We start from the raw sequence: 23,780 nt of genomic DNA on the forward strand, positions 1-23,780 counted from the left end.
TCACATCGGACAGTCAGATCATCTCTCCCTGTTCCTCACACCTCGGTACTCACCACTCATCCTTGTGAAACCCACTGTGAGGACAGTAAAGGTGTGGCCAGAGGGCTCAGACTCTGTGCTCCAGGACCAGTTCAGGAATACAGATTGGAATACTTTCCACCACACAGACTTGCATCAGTACGCCTCATCTGTACTGGACCACATTTCCTCCACCATAGACTGTGTCACCATTCACAAACGCATCACCATGTACCCCAACCGAGATGTTCGTCTCCTGCTGAAGGCCCGTAACATCGTCTTCAGGTCAGGGGATGCACAGACCTACAGCGCAGCCAGGGCTGAGCTGAAGAGGGGAATCAAGAAGGCCAAACACCACTACAAAAGGAAGTTGGAGGATCACTTATCCAACTCCAACCCCCAACGCATGTGGTAAGGCCTTCAGATTCTCACAGATTACAAGAACTCCACTGCCTCCGCTGATGTCTCCTTCCTCAACGAGCTTAACAACTTCTATGCTCGTTTTGAGAGAAGGAATACTACAACTGCAATTAAGACAGCCACCACCCCAGATCAACAGCCACTAACTCTCCTCTCCACTGATGTAGGAGCGGCTCTGAGCAGGATTAAATCCAACAAGGCTGTGGGTCCTGATGGCATACCTGGACATGTCCTCAGAGCGTGCTCTGGGGAGCTGGCAGGGGTGCTGATGGACATTTTCAACCTGTCCAACCAGACTAAATGACTATCGTCTGGTAAACCTCACCCCCATCATCACCAAGTGCTTGGAGTGGCTGGTCCTAGCACACCTTAGATCCTGTCTCCCCCCCACACTGGATCCCCACCAATTTGCATACAGGCAGAATAGGAGCACAGAGGATGGGGTCTCCATAGCGCTGCACTCTGTCCTTTCTCACCTGGACAGCAAGAACACTTATGCCAGAATGCTGTTCTTAGTCTTTAGTTCAGCATTTAACACTGTCATTCCATCACAATTCTTTGCCAAACTCACAGACCTCGACATCAGTTAACTCATGTGCAACTGGTTGCTAGACTTCCTGACCAGTCGACCCCAACACGTCCCGCAGGACAACCGCTTCTCATCCACCATCATCATCATCACTAGAGTGCCACAAGGCTGTGTGATGAGTCCCTTCCTCTACTCTCTCTTCACAACTGCAGACCTGTCCATGGCTCTAACGCCATCATCAAGTTTGCAGATGACATCACGGTGAACTACCTGCAGCTGAACACCGAGAAGACCAAGGAGCTCATCGTGGACTTCAGGAGGAACGCTGACCTGCACCCACCCATCCACATCAAGGGAATAGCGGTGGAGCGTGTGAACAGCTTTAAGTTCCTGGGAGTCCACATCTCCGAGGACCTGACCTGGACAACCAACTGCTCCAAACTCATCAAGAAGGCGCACCAGCGCCTCTTCTTCATGAGCACCTTGAGGAAGAACCACCTGTCCTCAGAGATCCTCACTAACTTTTACCGCTGCACCATTGAGAGCATCCTCACCAACTGCATCACAGTTTGGTACGGGAACTGCTCTGTCTCCGACCGGAAGGCTCTGCAGAGAGTGGTGAAAACTGCCCAGCACATCGCCGGGGCACCGCTCCCTGCCATCAACGACATCTACAGGAAGCGGTGTCTGAAAAGGGCCGGAAAAATCACCAAGGACTTGACTCAGCCTGCACACACACTCTTCTCTCTCCTGCCCTCTGGGAGGCGTTACCGAAGCCTATAGACCAGAACCACCAGGCACCGGAACAGCTTCTTTCCCACAGCTGTCACGCTCCTGAACTGCTTCTGACACAAACTATAATGACTGTACGCCCCGTCCCCGGACTGTTCCCTCACACACATACATGATCTGTATACAATCGTTATATAATCTGTAGATCTAATTTGCCATTATTTATCCTGTATTATAAAACAACTAATACATATACAATCCACTCCTAATATTCCTGTATATTCTGTATAATCTGTGTAATTTGTATAATATGTACATAGCTCTCATATTTATATTTACACAAAACATTTTATTTTATAGCACGTTACAATTACTCTCTGTTTATACACCTTATCTTTGTAATAAATATTTATATCCTGTATAGCACCTCTGGACAGATGCAAACTACATTTCATTGCTTTGTATTTGTGACAGTGCAATGACAATAAAGTTGAATTCTAATTCTAGCTGATATTTGGTGAAAATCTGGCAGAGATGATGCACTAATCGACTCAGAAAAGGGTAGAGTACCTTCTCCGGGTTGAGGGGGATGTCCTGCCCCAGGTGGAGGAGTTCAAGTATCTCGGGATCTTGTTCATGAATGAGGGAAGAAGGGAGCGGGAGATCGACAGGGGGATTGGTGCAGCGTCAGCCGTGAAGCGGGCGTTATACCGGTCCGTCGTGATGAAGAGAGAACTGAGTCAAAAAGCGAAACTCTCGATTTACCGGTCAATCTACGTTCCTACCCTCATCTATGGTCATGAGCTTTGGGTCATGACCGAAAGAACGAGATCTCAGATACAAGCGGCCGAAATTGGTTTCCTCCATAGGGTGTCTGGCCTCCCTTAGAGATAGGATGAGAGGCTCGGTCATCCGGGAGGGACTCAGAGTAGAGCCACTGCTCCTCCACATGGAGAGGAGCCAGTTGAGGCTCAGGCATCTGGTTAGGATGCCTCCTGGACGCCTCCCTGGTGAGGTGTTTTGGGCACGACCCACCGGGAGGAGAGGAAGACCCAGGACATGCTGGAGGCACTACGTCTCTCGGCTGGCTTGGGAACGCCTCGGGATTCCTCCAGAGGAGCTGGAAGAAGTGGCTGGAGAGAGGGAAGTCTGGGCCTCCCTTCTGAAGCTGCTAGCCCGCGACCCGACCTGGATAAACGGCAGAAGATGGATGGTAAATTTTTTAGGGACTTTTTTTCAGGGTAACTTTTAGACTTTAGACTTCTTTATTGTCTGTTAAACTTACATAAAATGGAAAATTTGCTTTGCTAATGGCACAAAGATGCACAACACTAACACACATCACAGTCAGCACAATAAGGAAAAATAATTTAATGTTCCAACGCAAACAGAGTTAACTTTAATCTGGCTTCACATTGCAGGAACATTTTTGTCAGTCTGGTTCTACTTCACACCAGCAGTTAATGGAAGGTAGGAGGAGGCCCATTCACCTCCACTTATAGAGGAAAATCCTCCCATTGAAAAGCCGCAGGGGGCCAGGATTTGCTTTGATTGGAGTGTTACCATTATTTCCCAGCAGGCAGACTTTGAGGGGAACTACTGGAAGCTGACATAGACTTCAGATTAGAGGGTGTAATGTTTCCATAAGCCTTCTAAATGCCTGGCCCTTAAGCAGAGACATTTGCTTGCACAGGCAGATAGGAGAGGAAAAGGAGGAGTTGTAATTTTCCTCAGGGCGTGCTGTTATTTTTAATTGAAAAGCCACCATCATTAATCTCCTTCCCAACCATTGGTCGGGATTCTGACTGAAAATGGGGACACAAAAAAAAAAAAATTGTACAACTGATTTCATATCAGTTTAGACTGATAATAATCAGACACTTATTTTTAATGGATTTTACATTTATCAGTTATATCAGGCGGTCACATTTCCCTGTGTAATTAACAATAACATAGTCATGTTTTTCATAATTACCAGACTGGTCAGCCCTGCTTTGAGGACCTATCTGCTGCCAACATCTTGAAGACAAATCACAAAAAGATATCAACACAAACTTGTCCAGATTTGTCATGACAGTTCACTGACTTAGTTGGAGGTTAGTTCAGATTTAGTGAGTTAAAGTGCAGGGTTTATAGAAAAAAAAAACTTCTAGTATAGCAGGTCTAGTTATGAGCTGTTGGTTGTGGTCCAGATTTGTTAGATTTTTAATGTCATTGGGCATTAATTTTACTGAATGGAAAAAAATCTTACACAGAGATGTAACCAGAACTGGTTCTGATTCAGAACCGGAATCAAAGATGAAGAAGCAGAATTTAGCTTCTATGCTCCTCTAATCTAGAACAAATTTCCATTAAAAAATTCAAAACAGCTGAAACACTGAGTTCCTTTAAATCAAGACTAAAACCCAACTAGTTTAGAGCTGCCATTTATTAAGTTATAAGTGGAACCTTGATCAACATATTTGATGTGCATCTGCTTGATAATTGTGATATTTGTCAAAATGTAATGTCTTTTGCTTGTTTCATAATTGTGACTGATGCTTTGATGATGTAACGCTCTCTGAACTGCCTTGTTGCTGAAATGTGCTACACAAGTACATTTGGCTTCACCTAAATGTGAAGTAGTTGAAGGCGCCACTTTGCACTGAGGATTCAGACAGAGCTCTTGATTTCTCCATTTTGTGATTTGTCTTCAATCGTGCACTATTCAAATTTTAACAAATTTAAATTGTTCTGCCTTTAAATAGCAATTTAAAAACATAGTATGTGGTGAGGTAGTTTACATTACATTATTGGAAATTATTTGTTCAGCTACAAAATGTGTGACTCGGCTGTCTTTGCTTCACACTAAAAATAATGTCAGTAATGAACAATTAAAAATTATTTTTACATGGTTTGATTTGGACGATGTAATTACAGTCCAACAAGAACTTTTTCTTCTCTGGAGCAGATTCACTGAATTAATCTGACTTCAAACTTTTGTCTGAACTGCGCGATGCCCAGCAAGAATGCAGCCCAGCCCCTGTCATATGTTTTACCGGAAGTTTGAAGATGCGAGTGGAAGAAGGTAATGGGCCACAAACTCTTAATCAGAGCCCTTCTGGGGAATAATTGTCTGCTCCATCTGTCTCGGGTCCCCTTGCAGCTGGGAAAGTAATGAGGTGCTGCAAGATGCCATGTCCCCCTAAGGACCACAAACCATTGAACAATAGATCCTAAGAGTTTGAAGAAGAGCAAAAGGAGAGAAACAAAGACGAAAAGATAAAAATCATCAGATGAAGGCCAGGGGCGAGGGGAGACAGTGCTTGTTCAGGAAACTGAAAATTAAGAGAAAATTGAGAGGATAGGACAAAGAAATAAATACAAAGAAGAAAAGGTGAAAGTCAACAGGCAGGGACACTGGTGAGAAGCACAAATCAAAATTTTAAATCTTCAAAGTAAAACTTTCTAGGAGAAGTGGATCAATTGAAAAAGCCTCTGGTTTCTCTGTGAGTTCACCAATAACGGCTTCGATTTCACAACCAAAGTTGATCCAGCATTCTTTAAAATCACTCAACAAGACACATAGCTTTATTTTTTGCTGCCAAATAGATTTAGTCTGTGCAGTGAAATCCAGACATAAGTCTGCATTCAAAGTGAGCATGTTTTTAAAATCAGACAAATAACAAAATCCTACTGCCTATTTACTGACATCTCAGAGTTAAATGACTCACAAAAATACTTTTATTCTTTCTAAGTTAAGTTTCTGTAAAAATCTGTGAGACCAACTCCTTTATTGTCTTACATTGGTCTATAAGGTACTGATAATCCGATGCTCAAAGTCATCTTAGAGTTGATTATCAGATGTGAACCACGAGAGGCAGGTTTATTTAGACGCCATGTTTGGTTCCTAAATGAGGTAAAACATTGGAAACTTGAGTCATTGAAGCATAAAGCTATGAACATCAATTATGAACAACACTTCATATAAGAAAAATTCAAACACAAAAAAGTCAGAATGATACCATTTTTATTAAATTGGCAAAATGAAAATATGTTAATTCATAAAAAAGAAGATTATGTAGAGAAACCCAGCTTATCTATCATTCAAGGATTCTTTTATTACTGACCTTCTAATCTAAAAGTGAAGTAAAAACTAATACTGCTGCAATGATTAGTTTGTGGGTAAATCCTGGAGAACTTCATACACCCTCACCCTGAAACAACCAGGCCTTTTCTGAAAACATTACGTTGTAATAAGTCAAAGGTCAGTCACATGAATTCTGAAAACACATGAATAATTTTCATTTTGCTGTTAAGTGCCTCAGAGAAAAATTCATTCACATCCAAATCAATCCTGTAATAACCCATTGATTCTAATTGACTGCAAACCTCACAACATAACCAGCTTCAATCAAGTAATGATCCAATTTTAATGTGATTTAGTATTCATTAAGGTCAGCAATAAATAATTCTTTTTTTGTCTTTTCTGTTTGTTTAAAAATGTGTCTCTTGTGGTCTGCTCATCATTTTGATAACTAAAATCCAGCACTAAAGAGAGAAATTTTTTCTGGTGCCTGTCTCAATGCTCTGAATTCTATGCTTGACTGAATTGCATATACATGTAATTGGTTAATTGTCTTATCTTCCAAAACCCAAAGCAATACTGAGATGTTCAGCTGAAATGTTCTACTGAATCCTGACAAACAGAATTCAGTACAGCAAAATTAGAATCCTTTAACTGCAACAATGTAAAGTTAAGACACTGTCTCAGTCAACAAAAAAGAAGAAAAAATTGGCAACCTGAAGGTTTCATATATGAGAAATGATTTTTTTTCTCCTTATTGTAAAATAAGGTAAAGTCTAACCAAAAAAAGGAAATGTGGTTTTTCTTCATCACAATATTTAGCATTTTAGCCAAATTGCAGTAGGTCCATCATTACTGCATCAGTTTAGCAGCCGAATGTGGATTAAATTCACTGAAAATCCTCAGTTAAGTTGGAAAGTCATCAGCAAACACCATAAAGATGCAACTGTCATAGAAGAATTATAAGACTATCCCCAAAGTCCTACGGTGAGATTAGAGTGTGCAACACTCAGAAAAATATTCAAACCAAAGAGCACTACGTCACCCTGCCCGAGTCAGGGAGACGTAGTTCAAATTTTTGAGGTGATTGTTTTCTATTTTAGCGCAAGTTTGATTTGCAAGATTATAGGCTGGTGAATGCAAACCAGATCCAACTGTTTTAACTATATTACCATCAGTAATGATAAAAATGCTATTTATATTAATACAATATGCATTTGATACAGTGCATTGGAATTTGGCCGATGTCTCTTTAAGACATTCATGATCTTCAGGAAGTTGTCACAACATTACTCCTCTATTAAGCCTTTAACATTCTTCATTAGAGCATTTCATTGAGAAGCAGTTGGTACGATGAGCTCAGCAAATGTGTAGCTTTACCAGGTGTTTGCTAATTGCTACTTGCTAACCTGAGTGGGAAAGTCGCTGGGGAAGGCTGCTCTGAGATCCACAGTCTGTTTCCAAGCGGGGCGGGGCGTCTGTAAGGTGGGGCGTCTATAGGGCGGGGCGTCTGTAAGGCGGGGCGTCTGTAGGGCGGGGCATCTATAAGGCGGAGCTCTTACAGACACCCCGCCTTATAGACAGGGCGCCTTACAGACGCCTTGCAGGCTTTGCACAGCTGAATGGTTGCCATTAGCCTGAACATTGCCTTCCTGTGCAATTCCACTCAAAAAACTTTGTGCTTCCAGAGGCTCGCTCCCTTTGACTCGGATTTCTCTGGTCGATTTTTGACTGAGGCAATCAGTGAACAGAAAGAGAAGCAGTAAACGATGACATCAATTTCTGCAGTTTGTAATCTGCCTGAAGTTTTAGCGATGGCAGCAGAGGAAACACAGGAAGCCGTTCAGTCCGTGTTGGTCATGCTTCCACATATTGAATGTGGAAGCATAACCGTCTCGTTCAGCTCCGAACTGCTCTCTTCGCATTGGAGGACGGTTGTTTGCAGCACAGGTAACTTCCGGTAAGAATCTTAGCTTCAAACTGGGGCATTACCTGCGTACAAACTTGAAAGAAAGCATGAAAGACATAAAGCAACACTTCATGTATGTTTTTGTTTAGAGAACAAAACTATAACATGATGTCAAGTTCTTAAAACTCATTTTTACATAATACCACCCCTTTAAATTGACCCACATGTGTAGATTCTGTAGCGTGTTGATGCTGTGTGATGTCTTCTTTTGCACATGTGGGTTGATTTGAAACTGCCCACATATAAGTGATTATATGAATGATCATGCAAAAGCAATCCCATTGGACTCGTACAAAAAATAACAAATAAAAATTAATCATCAACTTCTGCTGTGTAAACTTAACCTCAATACGTCCACAACAATGTTCTTTGGACAAATGAGTAAAAATCAGAGATTTGGCTATAATCCACAGCATCATGTTTGGTGAAAACCAAACAGAACATTTCAATTCATATTATCACAACGGTCAAGCTTTATGCTTGAACTGTGACGATATGTTCTTTTTCCAGATGTGGGTCTTCCTGTCGATGAGTCGACCGTGAATCCCTCTGTACACTGCTTCTCTTTGTTTAGTTCTATTCAAAGAAATGCAAATGCAGTGTAATATGTCATGTGTTGTTTATATTGAAGAGTTTTGCTGATATTTAGATCTGATCAGGATGAGATTATCACATATTTGTAAAATTTTCAACACAAAATTTCTGTTTCACTGTGTCCAACAATGTCTCATTATTAATACAATCAGACTTTAAAATTTCTGTATCTGTTCATTCAAGTAAACAAAACAGTACAAATGTTTAACAAGTGTGTTGCAGCTTAACAATATTACCATCAAGACAGCCATCTGATTAGATCAACATTTTCTTCAGGTTTTACATCACAGTCTGTGTATCAGAGTAAACAAGCATTTCAAATGTTCACATGCTCAAGCATCTCAGCCCCAGAAGAGTGACGTTAATGTGAATGTGAGACAACAATGTCTTTGAATCTGAATGAGAAGGAAAAGAAGGAGAATCAAAGGGCGAGAAGAAACAGTGCATAAATTCAGCCAGTATGAAGCTTAAAAAAATTAGATCCCTTTATTGCAGAAGACAAGGAGTTCACTTTAAGACAGTGTTTGTAGAAAAAGTAGTTCCAGTTGATGTTGAGCCCAGCTGCCTTCGGGAGCTCACTGCTGCTCAGGTGGAGCAGTTAGGTGCTCTCTGTACACTGGAGTTCGGCTGCATTTGAGCCATTTAAGTGTAACATGAACATCCTTTAGTCTGCCTGCTTTGTAAAACTCTCCATGTTAACATCAGAACTTTCATTTGATATTTCTCATTGTATTAAATTATTCTTTCTCAGTTCACCCATTTGATCAATTTCTCTAATCTTGTCTGCTAACCTAAACCTATTTCTCTCAGTCATCCCTTAAAAGATATGAGAATTGCGTCCAATCAGCTGGCTGGGTTGTGTCACATGCCGGTGGAGGACAGTCCTCGCCCTGCTGCTTTGCTCATGCAGGGTAAACCCTGAGCTCCAGTTTTCGGGAAGTCGTGCGCCACCACGCGGCCGTTCTCTCCACCCCCAACTCCACCTGCCATCCCTCCCAGGCTGGTGCTCATCATGGCCGCATCAATTAATTCCTGTAAGGCAGAGTTGTAAGAAAAATCAAAAACAAAATTCAGAAATATGAATTCCAGCTGAGATCATGGTAGAGGAGAAAAGGATGAGGAGCCATTTCTCATTTACAGTCATACAGTTGCTGTATGAATGTATGTGTTGCATTATATTTTCCAATATACCTCATTACGTTTTTGCTTTGTAAGGGATGGCTCAACTTACCCTGTAACACAGATATAAACCACACACACACTCCATCCTGCCATCCAACTCCACCCTTTCCCTCACTCAACTCCTACCACCAAAATAAAGTCACATTTTGCCATCCGACGTATCCCATTGGTTACACACAATTCCCTGTATACATTAAGCATCTTTGTTGTTGCGAATTACTATTAAAAAATACTCAATGCTTCTTCTTGGTCTTGAGAAAAAATACAATTTGGAAATAAAGTGCTAGAACTGAGACTCCATCACACTGGTTCAACTTGCTTCCCAAAGCAAGTATTTCAGCTTCATTTGTGCTAACATGCATCTCCAATGAATTACTAAATTGCTTTGCAAAGGGGTTTTCAATGACACATGTAACCTTGTAACCTTCGATTCTGTTGATGCCCAGCTGAACAATCACACTCTGGCTTGGTGATTTATTTTCCCCACCTGAAAATCTGGTTATTTCTAAACTAAAGACATTTTCTTCTGTGTTTAGGTTTTTCTGAACATTTTTGCCTGTGTGAAGCTCTCTGTCTCTCTGCGCGTCACCTCTCAATAAAACTAATGATGTGGATCCAGAGTTAATATCCTGACTGGAGCCTCTGAGGCGCTCGCACGCCCTCGCTTTTTGCTACCAAGCTTCCACAGTCATCTCACAGATTGGAGCAAATAAATCCCAGGTTTATTCATTTACAGAAGCTAAACTTCACAGTGAGCATTCCCACATCTGCCTCCAGCTTTTACCTCAACAGCAGGAGTTTAACTGTTCACATTCCACATGGAAATCCTGCAGCTTGTGCTTAGTTCTTCTTTCAGTCAGTCAACATATCTTTCTGTTTTTCTAGAGGGTTTTATTTTATTGACACACCCAGGATATACATGCTCCAAGTACCACAGGAAATCTGTCTCTCATTCAAATCATCCCTGCTGCTTTTGATGGAAGCTGACAGTCAGAACAGAAACAAGTCTTTCTTTTCAGTAAGCGTTTTTTTTTGTACCTGTGCTGAGAAAATGTCCACTGAAAGTGCTTAACACTAGAGCAGTGGTGTCCACACCGTTGGCCATGAGGGTCAAAATCATTCAGTTGAAAGAACTGGTGGACTTCTTAAGATGGCAATATAGCACTTGGAGAAGGTGAAGGAGTTTGACATTTTCAGAGATTATCTGTCTCATATCACAGTCACAACATTGTGACAACTTCAACAAATATGGAAAAAAACATGTTTTTGTTGCAGGTTCATACTGGAGAGCTGCACAAAATAATTCAGATCCCATCCCACACTTTAGATACCGCTGAATTAAAGCCTCAATCAACAGATTTCTTACAATTTTATGTATTGATAGCAGAAGGGAAGTTTGGGTTGAGTACACAACTTTGCCTTCTACATGCATGTATTGACATGCAGCAGGAAGAAGCCAAAATTGTGCCCAAAACTTTTGGATTTCAATGACTCTCACTGTCGGACAAACAACAACAAATGTCTTGGTTTTATTAATCGCCCCTCACAATCCCAGGAGTTGACTCCCCTTGGTGCCGACTCGAGGGGTTAGACTGGCTCGACATGACAAAATGTGATCATTTTGCAAGATGCATGTATCCTCTGTATTGATAACAGGTGTAGCACTCCTTGCTTATGCATAAAACTGTTGTGTAATTCTGGTCTACAAGCCCCTCCGTCTGCTCCTACTGATGAAATCTTCCACATGTTGTGTCATCAGACGCACATGAATAACAAAAGTCCAGCGTGAAAGAGAGCGCTTTTAGCTCACACTAGCTTCTAATGACTAGTTTGTTCCTTCTGAGCCACTCTTCAAAGCCTTGCCATAAAATAATGCAGTTTGTGACGAGTCCTCCGCAATTTCATCACACTCAGACGGCAGCAGTGATGAGGAGGCTGCAGTGACAGCTGAGCAGAGTTCAGTTGATTCACTTTGAAATGGAAGTCATGTTTGGTGCTGCTGCCCTGTGGCAACATACTGAAAAACAGCAGCAGCTGATGCTCACAACTAAAAATAAAGCTCTATCTATGAAAACATACAATCTGAAATCTCTTAGTGGATGAACATTCTTCAAGTCAGATTAAGAATTGAAAGGCATGGAGAGCAATAAGATACTGTAGAGTCTTATTCTGAAGACATAATAACGTTTCTAGGCATGTTTTGTGACCTAACTTCCTGTTGCTATTTGAGCTCAGCAGGAAGGTCCAGGGTTCAACTCCAGGCCAGGCTTTTTTCTGCATTGAGTTTAATGTTCTCCCTGTGCATGCATAGGTTCTCTCTGTGTACTCTGACTTCCTCCCACAGTTCAAAAACATGACTGTCAGATTAATCGCTCTCTCTAACTTATTCATAGTTCTCTGTGTTCATGATTGTTTGTCTTTTGTGCTCTGACCCACAAAAGACAAACGGGTTACCAGGCTAGGAGCTTATAACTGATACTACAAACTATCTCAGTTATTTGGTAAGATTTAGTGTCTTTGCAGTGATCATACATTGTTTCTGCTCAAATGTGCTTTTTAAATTTAACTACTTCTTTTTAAGTTCTGCTTTAGTTTCGATATAGTTTGAGTAATCCTTGCCCAAGATGCTTCTGTTAACTATTTTAGGGTCTAGACCAGCAAGCAAGTTGAGTTGCTCTTACACTTCTGGGCAAAGGTATTTTTAAGCTTGTCAAAGTCCCAACAGCTTGGTCCACCTTTGGGATTTGGTCCAGTCAAACATGAAATACTTCAAAAAAGAAAAAAATAATTCACATAAATAAAGTAAGGAACACTAAAGCTGCAGAGTTTTCAGACTGAAAATGATTAAAAGTCCCCCTAGACAATAACAAGAGAAACTGAAGCTTATGTTATAGTTAATGAATTGATATAAAGATTATGATCAATCTGAATACCAAAGTTCATGTAACAGCAGCTTCCTTATAATTTATATTTTGATTCTTTATATCCAGATTTTATTGTCTCTGTCTGTATTTTCACAGAAAGTCTCACTGTAGAGTTGTCCTGGTTGGGAAATGATCATCTTTTTATATTAATGTAATGCAGGAGTCACAGTCAACATACAGTAGTTTGAGACTCACCTTCATCCTCCTGGACTCGATCCGAGACTTGTAGCAGAACTCGGCCAACGCCACCAGCATGGCCAGCCCAAGTCCACCAATCAGAATGTAGAACACTCCAGCTACATTACTCAAACTGAGCGCGCTTGTCTTGTCCTGTCATTACAGAGTGATGGAGTTAGAGAAACAGACCTGGTGCTGCTGGTCATGAGATCGCAACAAATTTCACTGAATAACCAAACAGTTAACTTTCTGGTTTATCCGAAAAGAAAGACACATTCTTCATTCAGAGGCTGTGAAATGAGGCAACACTCCAATAAATTAGAATTGAAACAGCTCTTACTGCAGTCCAAATGGTCTTAAAAATGATGAATGAAACATGACTGTTTTTTGTCTGTTGTGGTAGAAATCATGCAGATCACCAACAGTAACCTATACTTTATTTGATCTAATCTGGCCATTTTTAGGAACATATTTATACTTTTCTGTGATTCTGGAACTACTGTATAAAGCAACAGGGAATATGTTATTGTATTTTCCATCATTTCTCACAATTATTACCTTTTCTTTATGGGGAAACTATAATATTCAGTCCTTTGACAATAAACTGATTTATAAAATTAGAATTAGAGATAAGTAAACTCTTGAAATAAAAAGTAGCAGCAGTACAATTACTGGTAAAATACTACCTCCAACCCCCAAAAATAACAAAAGAAAAAAAACCATAAGCCCCAAGTTAGACAACATAGAGAAATGGTTTTATTTGGACATAATTCTGCACAGACGGAAACCAGAAATTGGTTTATCCAATAAACACTTTAACTTATAGCAACTGATGGAGGAGGTGGCATAACTGGACCAATAGTGACATCAGTCAGGAAGATTACAACACTGTGAATGAAGGTGACCAGGTGACCACTATCTTTGTCAACCAAATCTTTATCCTTCTTAGTGCCCAACTTTCAATTTCAATGTTGGAGCATTTCTTGTCTCAAGGGTACAAATACATCATTTAGCAAATACTTTGCTTTTCCTCACATTCAGATTGTTTCCATTGTTTTCCTCATAGTGCCTGTCATCATCATCATCATCCTCATCATCATCATTATCCTCATCATCATCATCATCATCACAGAAGAATATTGGGTCTGGATTTTTCATTTAGTTTCAGAACTTCATTTGCTATGTTTTTCCCTCAGTCTGTTTCCTGTTTTAATGTGCTCATTTGACTTTGATTTGTGCCTAAAACATATGCACTTTAACGTCACCACAAAAAAGAGAATCTAACAAGAACCTCTTGTATTTAGCTATTTTGCATACAAAATAGCTAAATATCTAATATCTGTATTGATGAATTGTTGGTGAGCTCATTTAGTGAGAGTGGATTTGCTCTTAGTTACCTCAAATCACCGCCTCTGATGATGCACTGTCTTCTGTTAGTTGCATGCAAACTCATGCAGGAAGAAAAATCCAACAGAATAAAACAAAAACAAGCAAAAGAAACTCTAAAATAATAGAAAACACTATATTGGCCTTCATACTCTGACTCAAAGGACGAGTCCAACAATTTTTGTAATAAACATTATTTGTGTTAGTCTTTATTCCGTAAAAAAAGTAGAACAGATCTCATTTTGTGTCATTACTTTCATCACATGCATCTCTTAGTTTCACAGACTCTCAACCATGCAGCCTTTCATAACATAGATGAACAAAAACTAAACTCCTCATTTTATTCATAGAAAATGTTGTGAACCCATCACAGAATGTGATCTGCAGTCAGTCAACATCTGAGGAGTCTGAAGAGACAGCTTAAGGTCAGACTAATACCAGGCTGAAGAAGACGAGCTTATTCACACGGGAATGTCTTGTATTATGTGAGAAGTTTTGAGACGGATGATTTCACAACGTGAACAATTTGAAAAGATTAGAGTTCCCTTTGTCCTTAAATTCAGAGCAGTTCTTTGTTAGTTTGTAAGGATTTTGTGACACTAGATGTGTTTTTCAACAGTAGGACACGAAGAATGGAAAGACATGAAGCACACGGAAGGATTGAACTAGGACAATTGAGTTAACTGTGGCCACTGCATGTGATATGTCTTGGCCACGGACTATTCCCAAGTGGATTTGTTTTTAATTGGGTAACAAATTTAGTTTGAGCTGCATTTGCTGTTATATTCACCTTCAAGACATTGTATTTAGGAGTAAGAGGCCTGTGTAATGTCAGAAAAATTTGAGACCAACTTGTGCTATTTCATTAAAAAAGTGGTCTGATTGTTTTCACTAAGAGGACACACAGGATGGACTGCTGTGTCTCTTGGTGAACTCACACTTTGTGTCGACTTGCTGTGTGTAAAATTCAGGCCTTTTCTCTGGTTTTATGGCTGAGGCGAAAGCCGGTGTCTTCAGCCATGAGCAAAATAGTTTAGTGTCTTCATGCCTGGTTTGGGACAGAAGCATTTTAAATTAATTGTGCAAATGGTCACTTGAAATAAGACAAAACTAACTTACAAAGAACTTTGGCAAGATACAACAGCTTGTTTAAGGTTAAATATTTCTTAATAATGATGAAAAAGTACGAGTGTCATCGATTATTTCACTTACATTCTAACATGGGAAAAATGTCTTATTATTAGTGACCAAATCTGCTAGCAGAATTAGTATCTTTTTATTAATATTAAGGAATAATTGACTCTTATAACAAGATCTTTTATCTTGCTGTAAATGTCTTGTAAGACACTTTTATCTTATTTCAAGTGTACTAAGATATCTGCACCAGAAGCTAGACTAGGAGTACTTGGCAGGATTTTTTGTTTCTGCAGTTTTGAACTTTTAAATTTAAGAACCATAAAATTACATTTGTAATGTAATTTACATAAAAATTGTTACATAAAAAAATAGACATCAACTGAATTGATACATTTCTACCAGATAAAAATAAAGTTTTGGTCAGTTTTTACTGCCTCCATGTGGCTTTTCTTGGAAGATGCCAAATGGCAGTGAGTGTCTTGTTGCTGCTGCTTTAGTGTGACGGTAAGCCGTCTCCTCGACAGACTGATGAACATCCCAGGTTAGTCACGCTGCGTCACTCAGAGAGTTCAGAACAAAACAGGAGGTTCATGACAAATTGGAGACAAAAACCATCAAGGAGTGTGTCTGGACAGGAAAAGGAGAAGAGGGAAAGGGTTAGGGTTAGGGTTACATCTGATGTATTCAGAAAGAGTAAAAATGGAAATCTTGCTTTGATCTGAAATTTCCTCCAAGGCCAGATTTTATTTGTCAAAGCTTAAATGACTAAACATCGCCCAAGGCAAGAAACAAAAAGTATTTTCCACATCCTCAAGAATTTGTTATTTTTTTTGCCACCAGCAGAAGCTTAAAATATTCTTCAAATGTGCCTACAAATGCCGGCAGGATTTGGGTTAAAAAGTGATGTAAAAAGCCACATTTCTCTGCAGAGCAGCTCGCCGTTGTGTCTGCGACTGTTTCCACTGAACTGTGCTGACCGCTGAATATTCTGAAGAACAGAAAGAGGGCTGAGAGGACAAAATCTGATCTGGAGACATGAAAAGACCTTATCTGTAGAAAAGAAGGTGACAAAACAGATTTAATCTTGGCAAATTTTTTCATCAATTTGCATAAATGTGACATTAAAAACACACAAAACAAACATCCTGTCATCAGAATTCTCATTTGTTCTAGTCTATAATAATTTTCCTCTTTTGTTCTCCAGAACAATCAGCAGCAGTGATGAATTCTGATTCCATTAATAAAATTATTCAGGAAACCTAAACTCTATGTGCTGTAGTTAAACAAGAGGTCTGTCGTTCTGGTGCTTGTTTGGCTAAAGTTGAGAGGTTTAATATCAGTAGAGTAGAGATGAAGCTGGTTAGCTCAATTTAAAGCTTTCTACAAAGAACAAGTAAAATGTTGTGCAATTCAGACAAAAAAACAACCTGAAAACCTCAGAATTTCCTTCTTCAGTGGGCAGAAATTTATCAGTTAGAAACATAACTTTTCTGTATTTGTAGACGCGACAACAAAAATACATTTGATGGTTTTTTAATGCATTTGTCGGTTTGCATGCAGAGCTTCAACTCAAAAAGCACAGAAACCATTTTGAATCTTATGATTCAAAATGGTTTCTGTGCTTTTAGTAACTATCACCATTGTTTGTTCAATCAAGTTGTCAAAATTCTGCCAGAGAAATGACTTGAAAGTTCTGGAGATTCTTTAGTGCAAATTTTAACAGCACAGTTGATCTGACTACAAATTTAAAGCATTCTACTGAAGAAGCTTTGGCGTGGAGAGAAAAATCACATTTTGATGTTGCAGGATCCAACACCACAAGAGTGTGAAAACATTAACCATGCAGCACAGTAAAAGCTTTGAATATGACACTCATATAAAACTAAAACACTACAGATAACATATTATGGTACAGCAAGCCAGTTTGTTTTTCTTTTAAATGAAATGAAAAGTAACTTTTTATCTTTAGCCCAGAGCCAGGTCAACGGCTGCCTCATTACTTTAACCTAAGCTAACCAGCTTCTTGCCTTTTCTTTAATGGTCACCAATAAGATATATTTTTACCCGAAAATTCCAAACTTTTATTCTGCTATTACAATTTAAAGTAGATGCCAAATATTTGAAGAAAACACATCACAGCTCTGATTAGATGAAATCTCTCTTTTCACTTTTCAGGTTTAAAAGGTGAATCCATTCTACTAGACACGCCCCAACTGCTACATTTAAGCTTTTGATCTTCTCATCCAAGTCATCCATACATGACAGGAATATCAGAATAGCTTTTTGAACTTTTAGTTTTTTTCTTTGAACCATTCTTGTTTCTGCGTAGAATGAATCCAAAACATGCAACTGCACTGACACTTTTTAAGATGTGGGTGTGTTTATAGAAATCTTTTATTGATTTCTGCTAAATGAACCAAATACTTGAGAAATCTGATTTTTAACTTTATAGATCATTGTAGTTATACAGGCCATAATTATGCTACCCAGTAAAATGATTCAAATAAATAATTAAAATGTGCAAAATGTAGGAGTTGGGATGAGAAGGAAGTTGTAGTAAAATGGGGATCACCTGTCGTTTTAACAATAATCTGCAGCTAATGTTAGTCATCACACAGGGAAAAATCTATCTTTAAAAGTTACAAAAATAAAGAAAGAAATAGCTGAATTAAACTACCTTAGTGTTCTTGCTGTGGATCTGGGGTATTTTGAAAAGGGGCAGGAGAAAGTGGGAAGGATGTTGGGGCAAACCAATGCATGACCATGGAACCAGGCTAAGTGACCTCAAGAACTGACCTTTCTGCCGGAGTCCTTGTGTCCACATTCCCCCTTGTCATACCACCACTTGTTTTTCAACTTGTCTAAGACGGCTTGTTCATTGAGCTTCAGTACTGCTAGGTTTACTGGGATTCTTCAGAGAATCAAGGGAAGGGGAGTGGGTGGGGGTGGAAATAACATAAATAACATTATGCACATCCATGTTATGTTATGTTATTGTTCAACTGCGTTGGCCGCAGCAGCAGCGGTGGTTGTAGAACGATTTTAGCTAAAAGTTCCATTAGCAGCACAGATGCTGTAGTACACTACAAGTAACATCTCGACAACAGAAAGAAAACAAAACAAACAGAAAACAGAAACAACAACACAAAAAGTATTGGAAACTGTATCAAAGTGATATGCATTAATACTCCATCTAGCTTCATTTGGCCTGACTCCCTACGTGCGAGATGTGTATTACTATATCACTTTGGGTAACCGACAGCAGCTGAAAACACTCTGGGAAACTTTCTTTCACCGAGCAAAATGAATATCATCAGTAAATACTGTGAAGGCCAAAGAGACTGCAGGAGGTGAAACTGTTTGGATTATTGGGCAGAAGCTGTCCAAGAACAAGACACCAACTGAGCAAAGGGGTATTTCAAACAATAAGTTTGTGAGATCAACCAGTTAGATGGTCTTCATGCAGAAATATACTTTTTAGGTTAATAGTTTGAACTTCAATAAAAAGTCAATTGAAGCTTCTAATCCAAGGAAACATCCAGGAACTTTGGAAAATTCTCAATTCTGCAGTTAATTAAAATAAGAACAAATTGGGATATTCTGTGAGATGTTTGGTTAGCTGGATGTCTGCAAACTGAAAATTCATCACAGGATCTGACAGAACATTGATAGACCTGAGGGGTTTCTTTATTTCTTCAGGGAAGAAGCCTGATGGTTCTGCAGAAACAAATTGGTTTCAAACATTTGTGCCACTATCTTCAGAGGTCATCAAAGGTCAACCATCTAGTCCAGCCATTTACAAAATCTGGGAGTATGGGGTACCGGGCCCATTGATACGGGCTGTCAGGTCCGTGTATGACCGGTGTCAGAGTCTGGTCCCTTAGAGATAATATTCCATCTAGCTTAATTTGGCCTGACTCCCTACATGCGAGATCCCTCCCCGGATGGGAGGGACTCAGAGTAGAGCCGCTGCTCCTCCACATGGAGAGGAGCCAGTTGAAGCTCAGGCATCTGGTCAGGATGCCTCCTGGACGCCTGAGGTGCTCTGGGCAAGACCCACCGAGAGGAGAGGAAGACCCAGGACACGCTGGAGGGACTGCGTCTCCCAGCTGGCCTGGGAACGCTTTGGGATTCTCGCGGAAGAGCTGGAAGAAGTGGCTGGAGCTGTTTCTGAAGCTGCTGGCCCCGCGATCCGACTCCAGATAAGTGGAAGAAAATGGATGGATGGAAATCAGCACAAATATTTGACACCAATTTTTTTTTTTTGCAGAAGAAGTGAAGAATGTTGAGGTGGCAGGGGGTTGACTTCATTTAGGTTTCCTGTGTGAGGTAAACCTTGTATTTCCTTGAACTTCTGCATGCATCCCATCTTTTATACATCATCAGTGCTTGTTTTCAAACGTAACTGTTTGGGAGATTCTGTTTTCTCTATTTTGATCATTTGCCGCTTAGAGCCTTTTAAGACTGCACAGATGCTCATGTCATAATTTACTATTTTTCTTTCCTTCTTCATCTCTTCAAGTCAACAATGTACAAAACACAGCATCATAGCTCTCTATGAGGTTGTAGTGATAACTACACGTCTTACTGAAAAGCCAAAGTTAAACTGAAAACTTTGTGAATGTGAGGATGGATGACAATGAAGTCCAAGGAGTTTGTGTTTAAGGATGAATGGTTAGGCCTCAAATGAGCCTTAAAACATCGTCGTCATATCTTTCTTTCAGACACATAATAAGGTCCGTAACAAAAATATATAACAAATATAATAAGAAATAGAAAGAAAATACAAGATAAAAAATAAACACAATGCATAAGATGTATGACATGCACAGTTTTGAGAAAAATCTCACTGTACTCAGTGCAGGGTTTACTAAAATTGCAATTATATTCTTGCATGATAATCTGCACATGTTTGTACATAAGACCCTGAGCACAGCTGCACATGGGAATACAGCATTATGTACAAATATATCGCTAGCGCTGCTCCATCTAGGCATCATTATATGCCACATAAAGTTGAGCAGTGTATAGTGGAGTACAAAAACCTACTAATCTGAAGAAAACAACATATGAAGCATAAAGATTTTGGTCATTAACTGCTGACTTTTGAAATGGTTATGAAAATACCCCAACGATCAGAGACTGAGAGAGGAGGATTCATGTTTTTCTGATTTGTTCCCAGAGGGTTTCATGCTTGCTACTGAAGCTGTGCTTTTCTGCCGGTTACCCCGGTGTACCATTGCCTGTTGTTACCCGTCAGGGTTACGGTGATCTGACCTTGGAGTCCCCTCCCCCGATGCCGCACTCTCCCTTGTCATACCACCATCTGTTTTTCAATTTGTCCAACAGGCCCTGCTCGTTCAGTTTTAACACTGCCAAGTTAACAGGGTTTCTACAGGGGACGATAGTAACAATAAGGGATAAGAAGGGAACTTGGTGTTAATGAATACTGCCATATTGAGGAATGCAACATCAGTACAGCTGCATGAGTCTACTGAATGGTGGATGTAAGGACAAGTTCACTGTTTTCAGCCCAGACCTTCTTCTCATCACATCCAAGTGGCTTCAGGTTTATAATAAGAGCTTTTTGCTGGTTTCTGAAAGCAAACATTCATGTGAAAATGTTACTAGACTGTAAATGGTTTGACAAATCTATATCCTCCAGATTCATTTTTCATTGAAAAAGACTGACATTTTTAAAATTTCCTTGTAGTTTTTGTTCATGCTGCCAGTTGTAATCTCCTAAAGTGGTTTTGTCCAATAGGTATCCAGACTTTGCCTCTGATTTTTCCTATTATTTTCAGTCCAGCCCTTGTGCCTGACATGGTAAGCTATCAACACTTTGCATGTGACGTCAAGCTCATTTTTAACTTTTGAAGGCTGAGTTGGTCACTTGCCTTGATGGATGCAGCTATATTTTCATTTTCCCTCTAATTGTGATCAAATTAAGAAGAAATTATCTTACTTGTCCTTGGCACACAGAATATGAATTCCATTTTTATAACATAAGAACAAAATTTTTAGCCCTTATTGCTCACCATGTATATATTTGTCTTATTTAGAGGGAATCGACATATCTCAATGAGAGCTGATCTGTTTAATATTGCTAGTATTTCATGTTTGATCCATTTTCTCTCATCATTTATTGACTTACCTGCATTTAGTGCTTATGGTTTATTAAGATGCATCTCATTCATTTATTTCAATTTGGTAGAATGACTTATTTTTTTTACTACAACTGTAATAACAACTTTATTCTTTTGCATGTTCCAAGTGTTGGAACTGAAAAAGGGAAGCAAGCATTCAGTGTGTTTCTTCTACAGCCTAGAATCAACTTCAGTCAGAACTCAAGATGTCAGAAATTATTTTATTGGACATATTTTGAGCAGTTCTTAAAGATAAGCAACAAGAGTCAAGCAACAAGTTAAAAGTTTTATTGTTTTATACCTGTTAATATGTATTAATTGGTTTTATTTTGTAACTAGGTTATTGTGTGTTGCAGACTTCTGCCCAGCTCCCTCTTGAAAATGAGATCTAGATCTTAATGGGGTTTACCTGGTTAAATAAAGGAAATAAAATCAAATAGAAAATCAAATAAACAGTTGTAGTATGCCAACAACATGCTAGATAATGTTCAAACAGCAAGATAAATACTGGTAACCATGGCAACTGCTGAGAGTGTAAAGGCTGTCCTGCTCTTGCTGCAGTCAAGTTGTGCTGCATCCAGTCTGCTTGCAAGCAAATCATTTCTCTATTTTGTGCTGAAAAAATGAGAAAGAGAAGGACAAACTCTGAGGTCAAAAACCTATCCCCACCATATGAAAGGCAAACCTTCAACATATATTAACCTAAAACAGACACAGAAATAGAAATTATCATCAGTTGATTATTTCTGCTGTTTATCCAGTAGCACTCTCAGAATGATGACTGGATTGAAAATCAGTTTTTCTCTGTCACACTATTGTTTATTGATACAATTACAGAAAGGGGAATAAATTGTGTCCAAGAAGGATGTCTAAAGACAAATACTTTACCAAGATGTCCCTAATGCATCATAGATTTATCCACTAATTCACATCTTATTGACTCAGAATTGGGTAAATTAAGAAACAAACCAAAATCACTGAAAGTGTCACATATTGGACAGAGACAAAGAAAAAGAACCTTTTCAGACAACACCATCTTAAAAGATTACAAGGAGGCCTGGACTGATGAAACAAAACTACAATGATGTTAGGAAAATACCTGCTGGTTTTTTCCAGCAGTTGATCAGTTAATCCAACCTGTGCTTGCATGAATGCTGGAAACCTCAGGTGCATTTTGGGCTTCATCTTTAAACATCAATAAGCTAAATGCTAAACTGATTTACCAGTTTGTTAAATGCATTGGTTAAAGCCAACACTTTAGCAAAAAGAAAACTATATTGTTAAAAACAGAGCAGTTTGTGATGTTCAGACACTGAAGTAATCTGGGATGAAAAACCATCAGTGAAGTTGTAACTGATTTCTGTGAACTTCCATCAACCTTCATTCATTACCTGATAAATAAAAGAAGAAAAACATTCAAACATTTACTAGGAACATACATGAGGTCAGAACTAGTGATTGAAACTGTTGTTCCTCTTCACATGCAGACGATGATCAAAGCTACATGGCAGCACTAGCACTGATGACATGACAGTATGAACAATGATGCTTAATATATCAGCAAATAAGAGTTTTGTTTCAGAGCATCAACTGGAGATCACAGCAGTGCTCAAGTTTAAATGAGTGGATTTGTTTCTTCAGGGTGGCGTCCTTTTAGACAAAGATAATATAAATCTGTCACTATATGATATGCATGATCTGTGCAGGATATTCAAGAGCATATTAATATCATGGTGGGCTCCTCATTATGTACATTACATGTATTAGATAACAGAAGTTTCCATATCTTCTCTGCAAACTAACTCAGCCACGTTGGATAGAGAGAATTCTTGAACTGTTGATATTAAGTAAAAAATCTGGGATAACAATTACAATTAAGTGTAAAATTATTCAGAGAATTGGTAATGTAGATTAAATGCATCATCACATAACTAGGTTTTTCAGATCGGAAAGGAGAAGGCATTTCTCAAAAGATAAAGCAGGATGAAAGGAGTGTCAATTTTGAATTCTTGTAATTGCTTACTTTATTTTTGCATATTTCCACTGATATTTTAAAATTTTGAGACAAACATTTGAGGCTGGAAGGTTTCCTGTGGTTCCTCTGTAGATTTTTAAAAATCAGTTTCAAGTTGGGACTGCAGCTGGGTGGGTCCACAAATATCATAAATAATATCTATTGTAACATCCACTCTTTTGATAAGTCCAGTTCTAGTTTCTATTTTTGCCCATTTCTCCAGTTTGTACATAATTCCAATGATAAATATTTGAAGACTTTCAGTATGAGGTTTACATGTAAGGCATACTGTTCAGTTACCACCAGCTGGAATCAAACATTGAAGAGATCAGGTTGACGAGTCAAAAGTATAACTGGGGGAGTTTGTCAAACTCCACCCCAAATCCTGTGTGGAGAACGTGCAACTCTCAGATGCTTTGATGTTTACATTTATGAACAAAACTCTTGCATAATGATTCAATTTCACCAGACATAAAAAACAAACAT

At 39.2% G+C, this 23,780-nt stretch overlaps 1 protein-coding gene across 5 annotated transcripts in view; it reads right to left on the reverse strand.

Annotated features, from left to right (window-relative positions):
- Positions 1-8,789: 8,789 nt before the first annotated feature.
- The window catches only part of LOC129354005 (glutamate receptor 1-like), a 114,747-nt gene continuing 99,756 nt past the window's right edge, over positions 8,790-23,780 (reverse strand). For 2 of the 5 annotated variants that reach the window (XM_055023481.1, XM_055023476.1), the window contains exons 16-18: positions 17,931-18,045; positions 12,630-12,764; positions 8,790-9,360 (exon numbers count right to left, since the gene is read on the reverse strand). In XM_055023481.1, coding sequence (XP_054879456.1) covers positions 9,190-9,360; positions 12,630-12,764; positions 17,931-18,045 — 421 coding nt within the window. In that variant the 3' untranslated portion in view covers positions 8,790-9,189. Of the gene's footprint in view, positions 9,361-12,629; positions 12,765-16,111; positions 16,185-17,930; positions 18,046-20,411; positions 20,527-23,780 lie in introns of those variants that run through there. The other 3 variants (XM_055023477.1, XM_055023475.1, XM_055023478.1) reach the window with 2 other exon arrangements.

This window comes from Poeciliopsis prolifica, unplaced genomic scaffold (assembly GCF_027474105.1).
Source record: "Poeciliopsis prolifica strain line A6 unplaced genomic scaffold, Auburn_PproV2 SCAFFOLD101, whole genome shotgun sequence".
Lineage (NCBI taxonomy): Eukaryota > Metazoa > Chordata > Actinopteri > Cyprinodontiformes > Poeciliidae > Poeciliopsis > Poeciliopsis prolifica.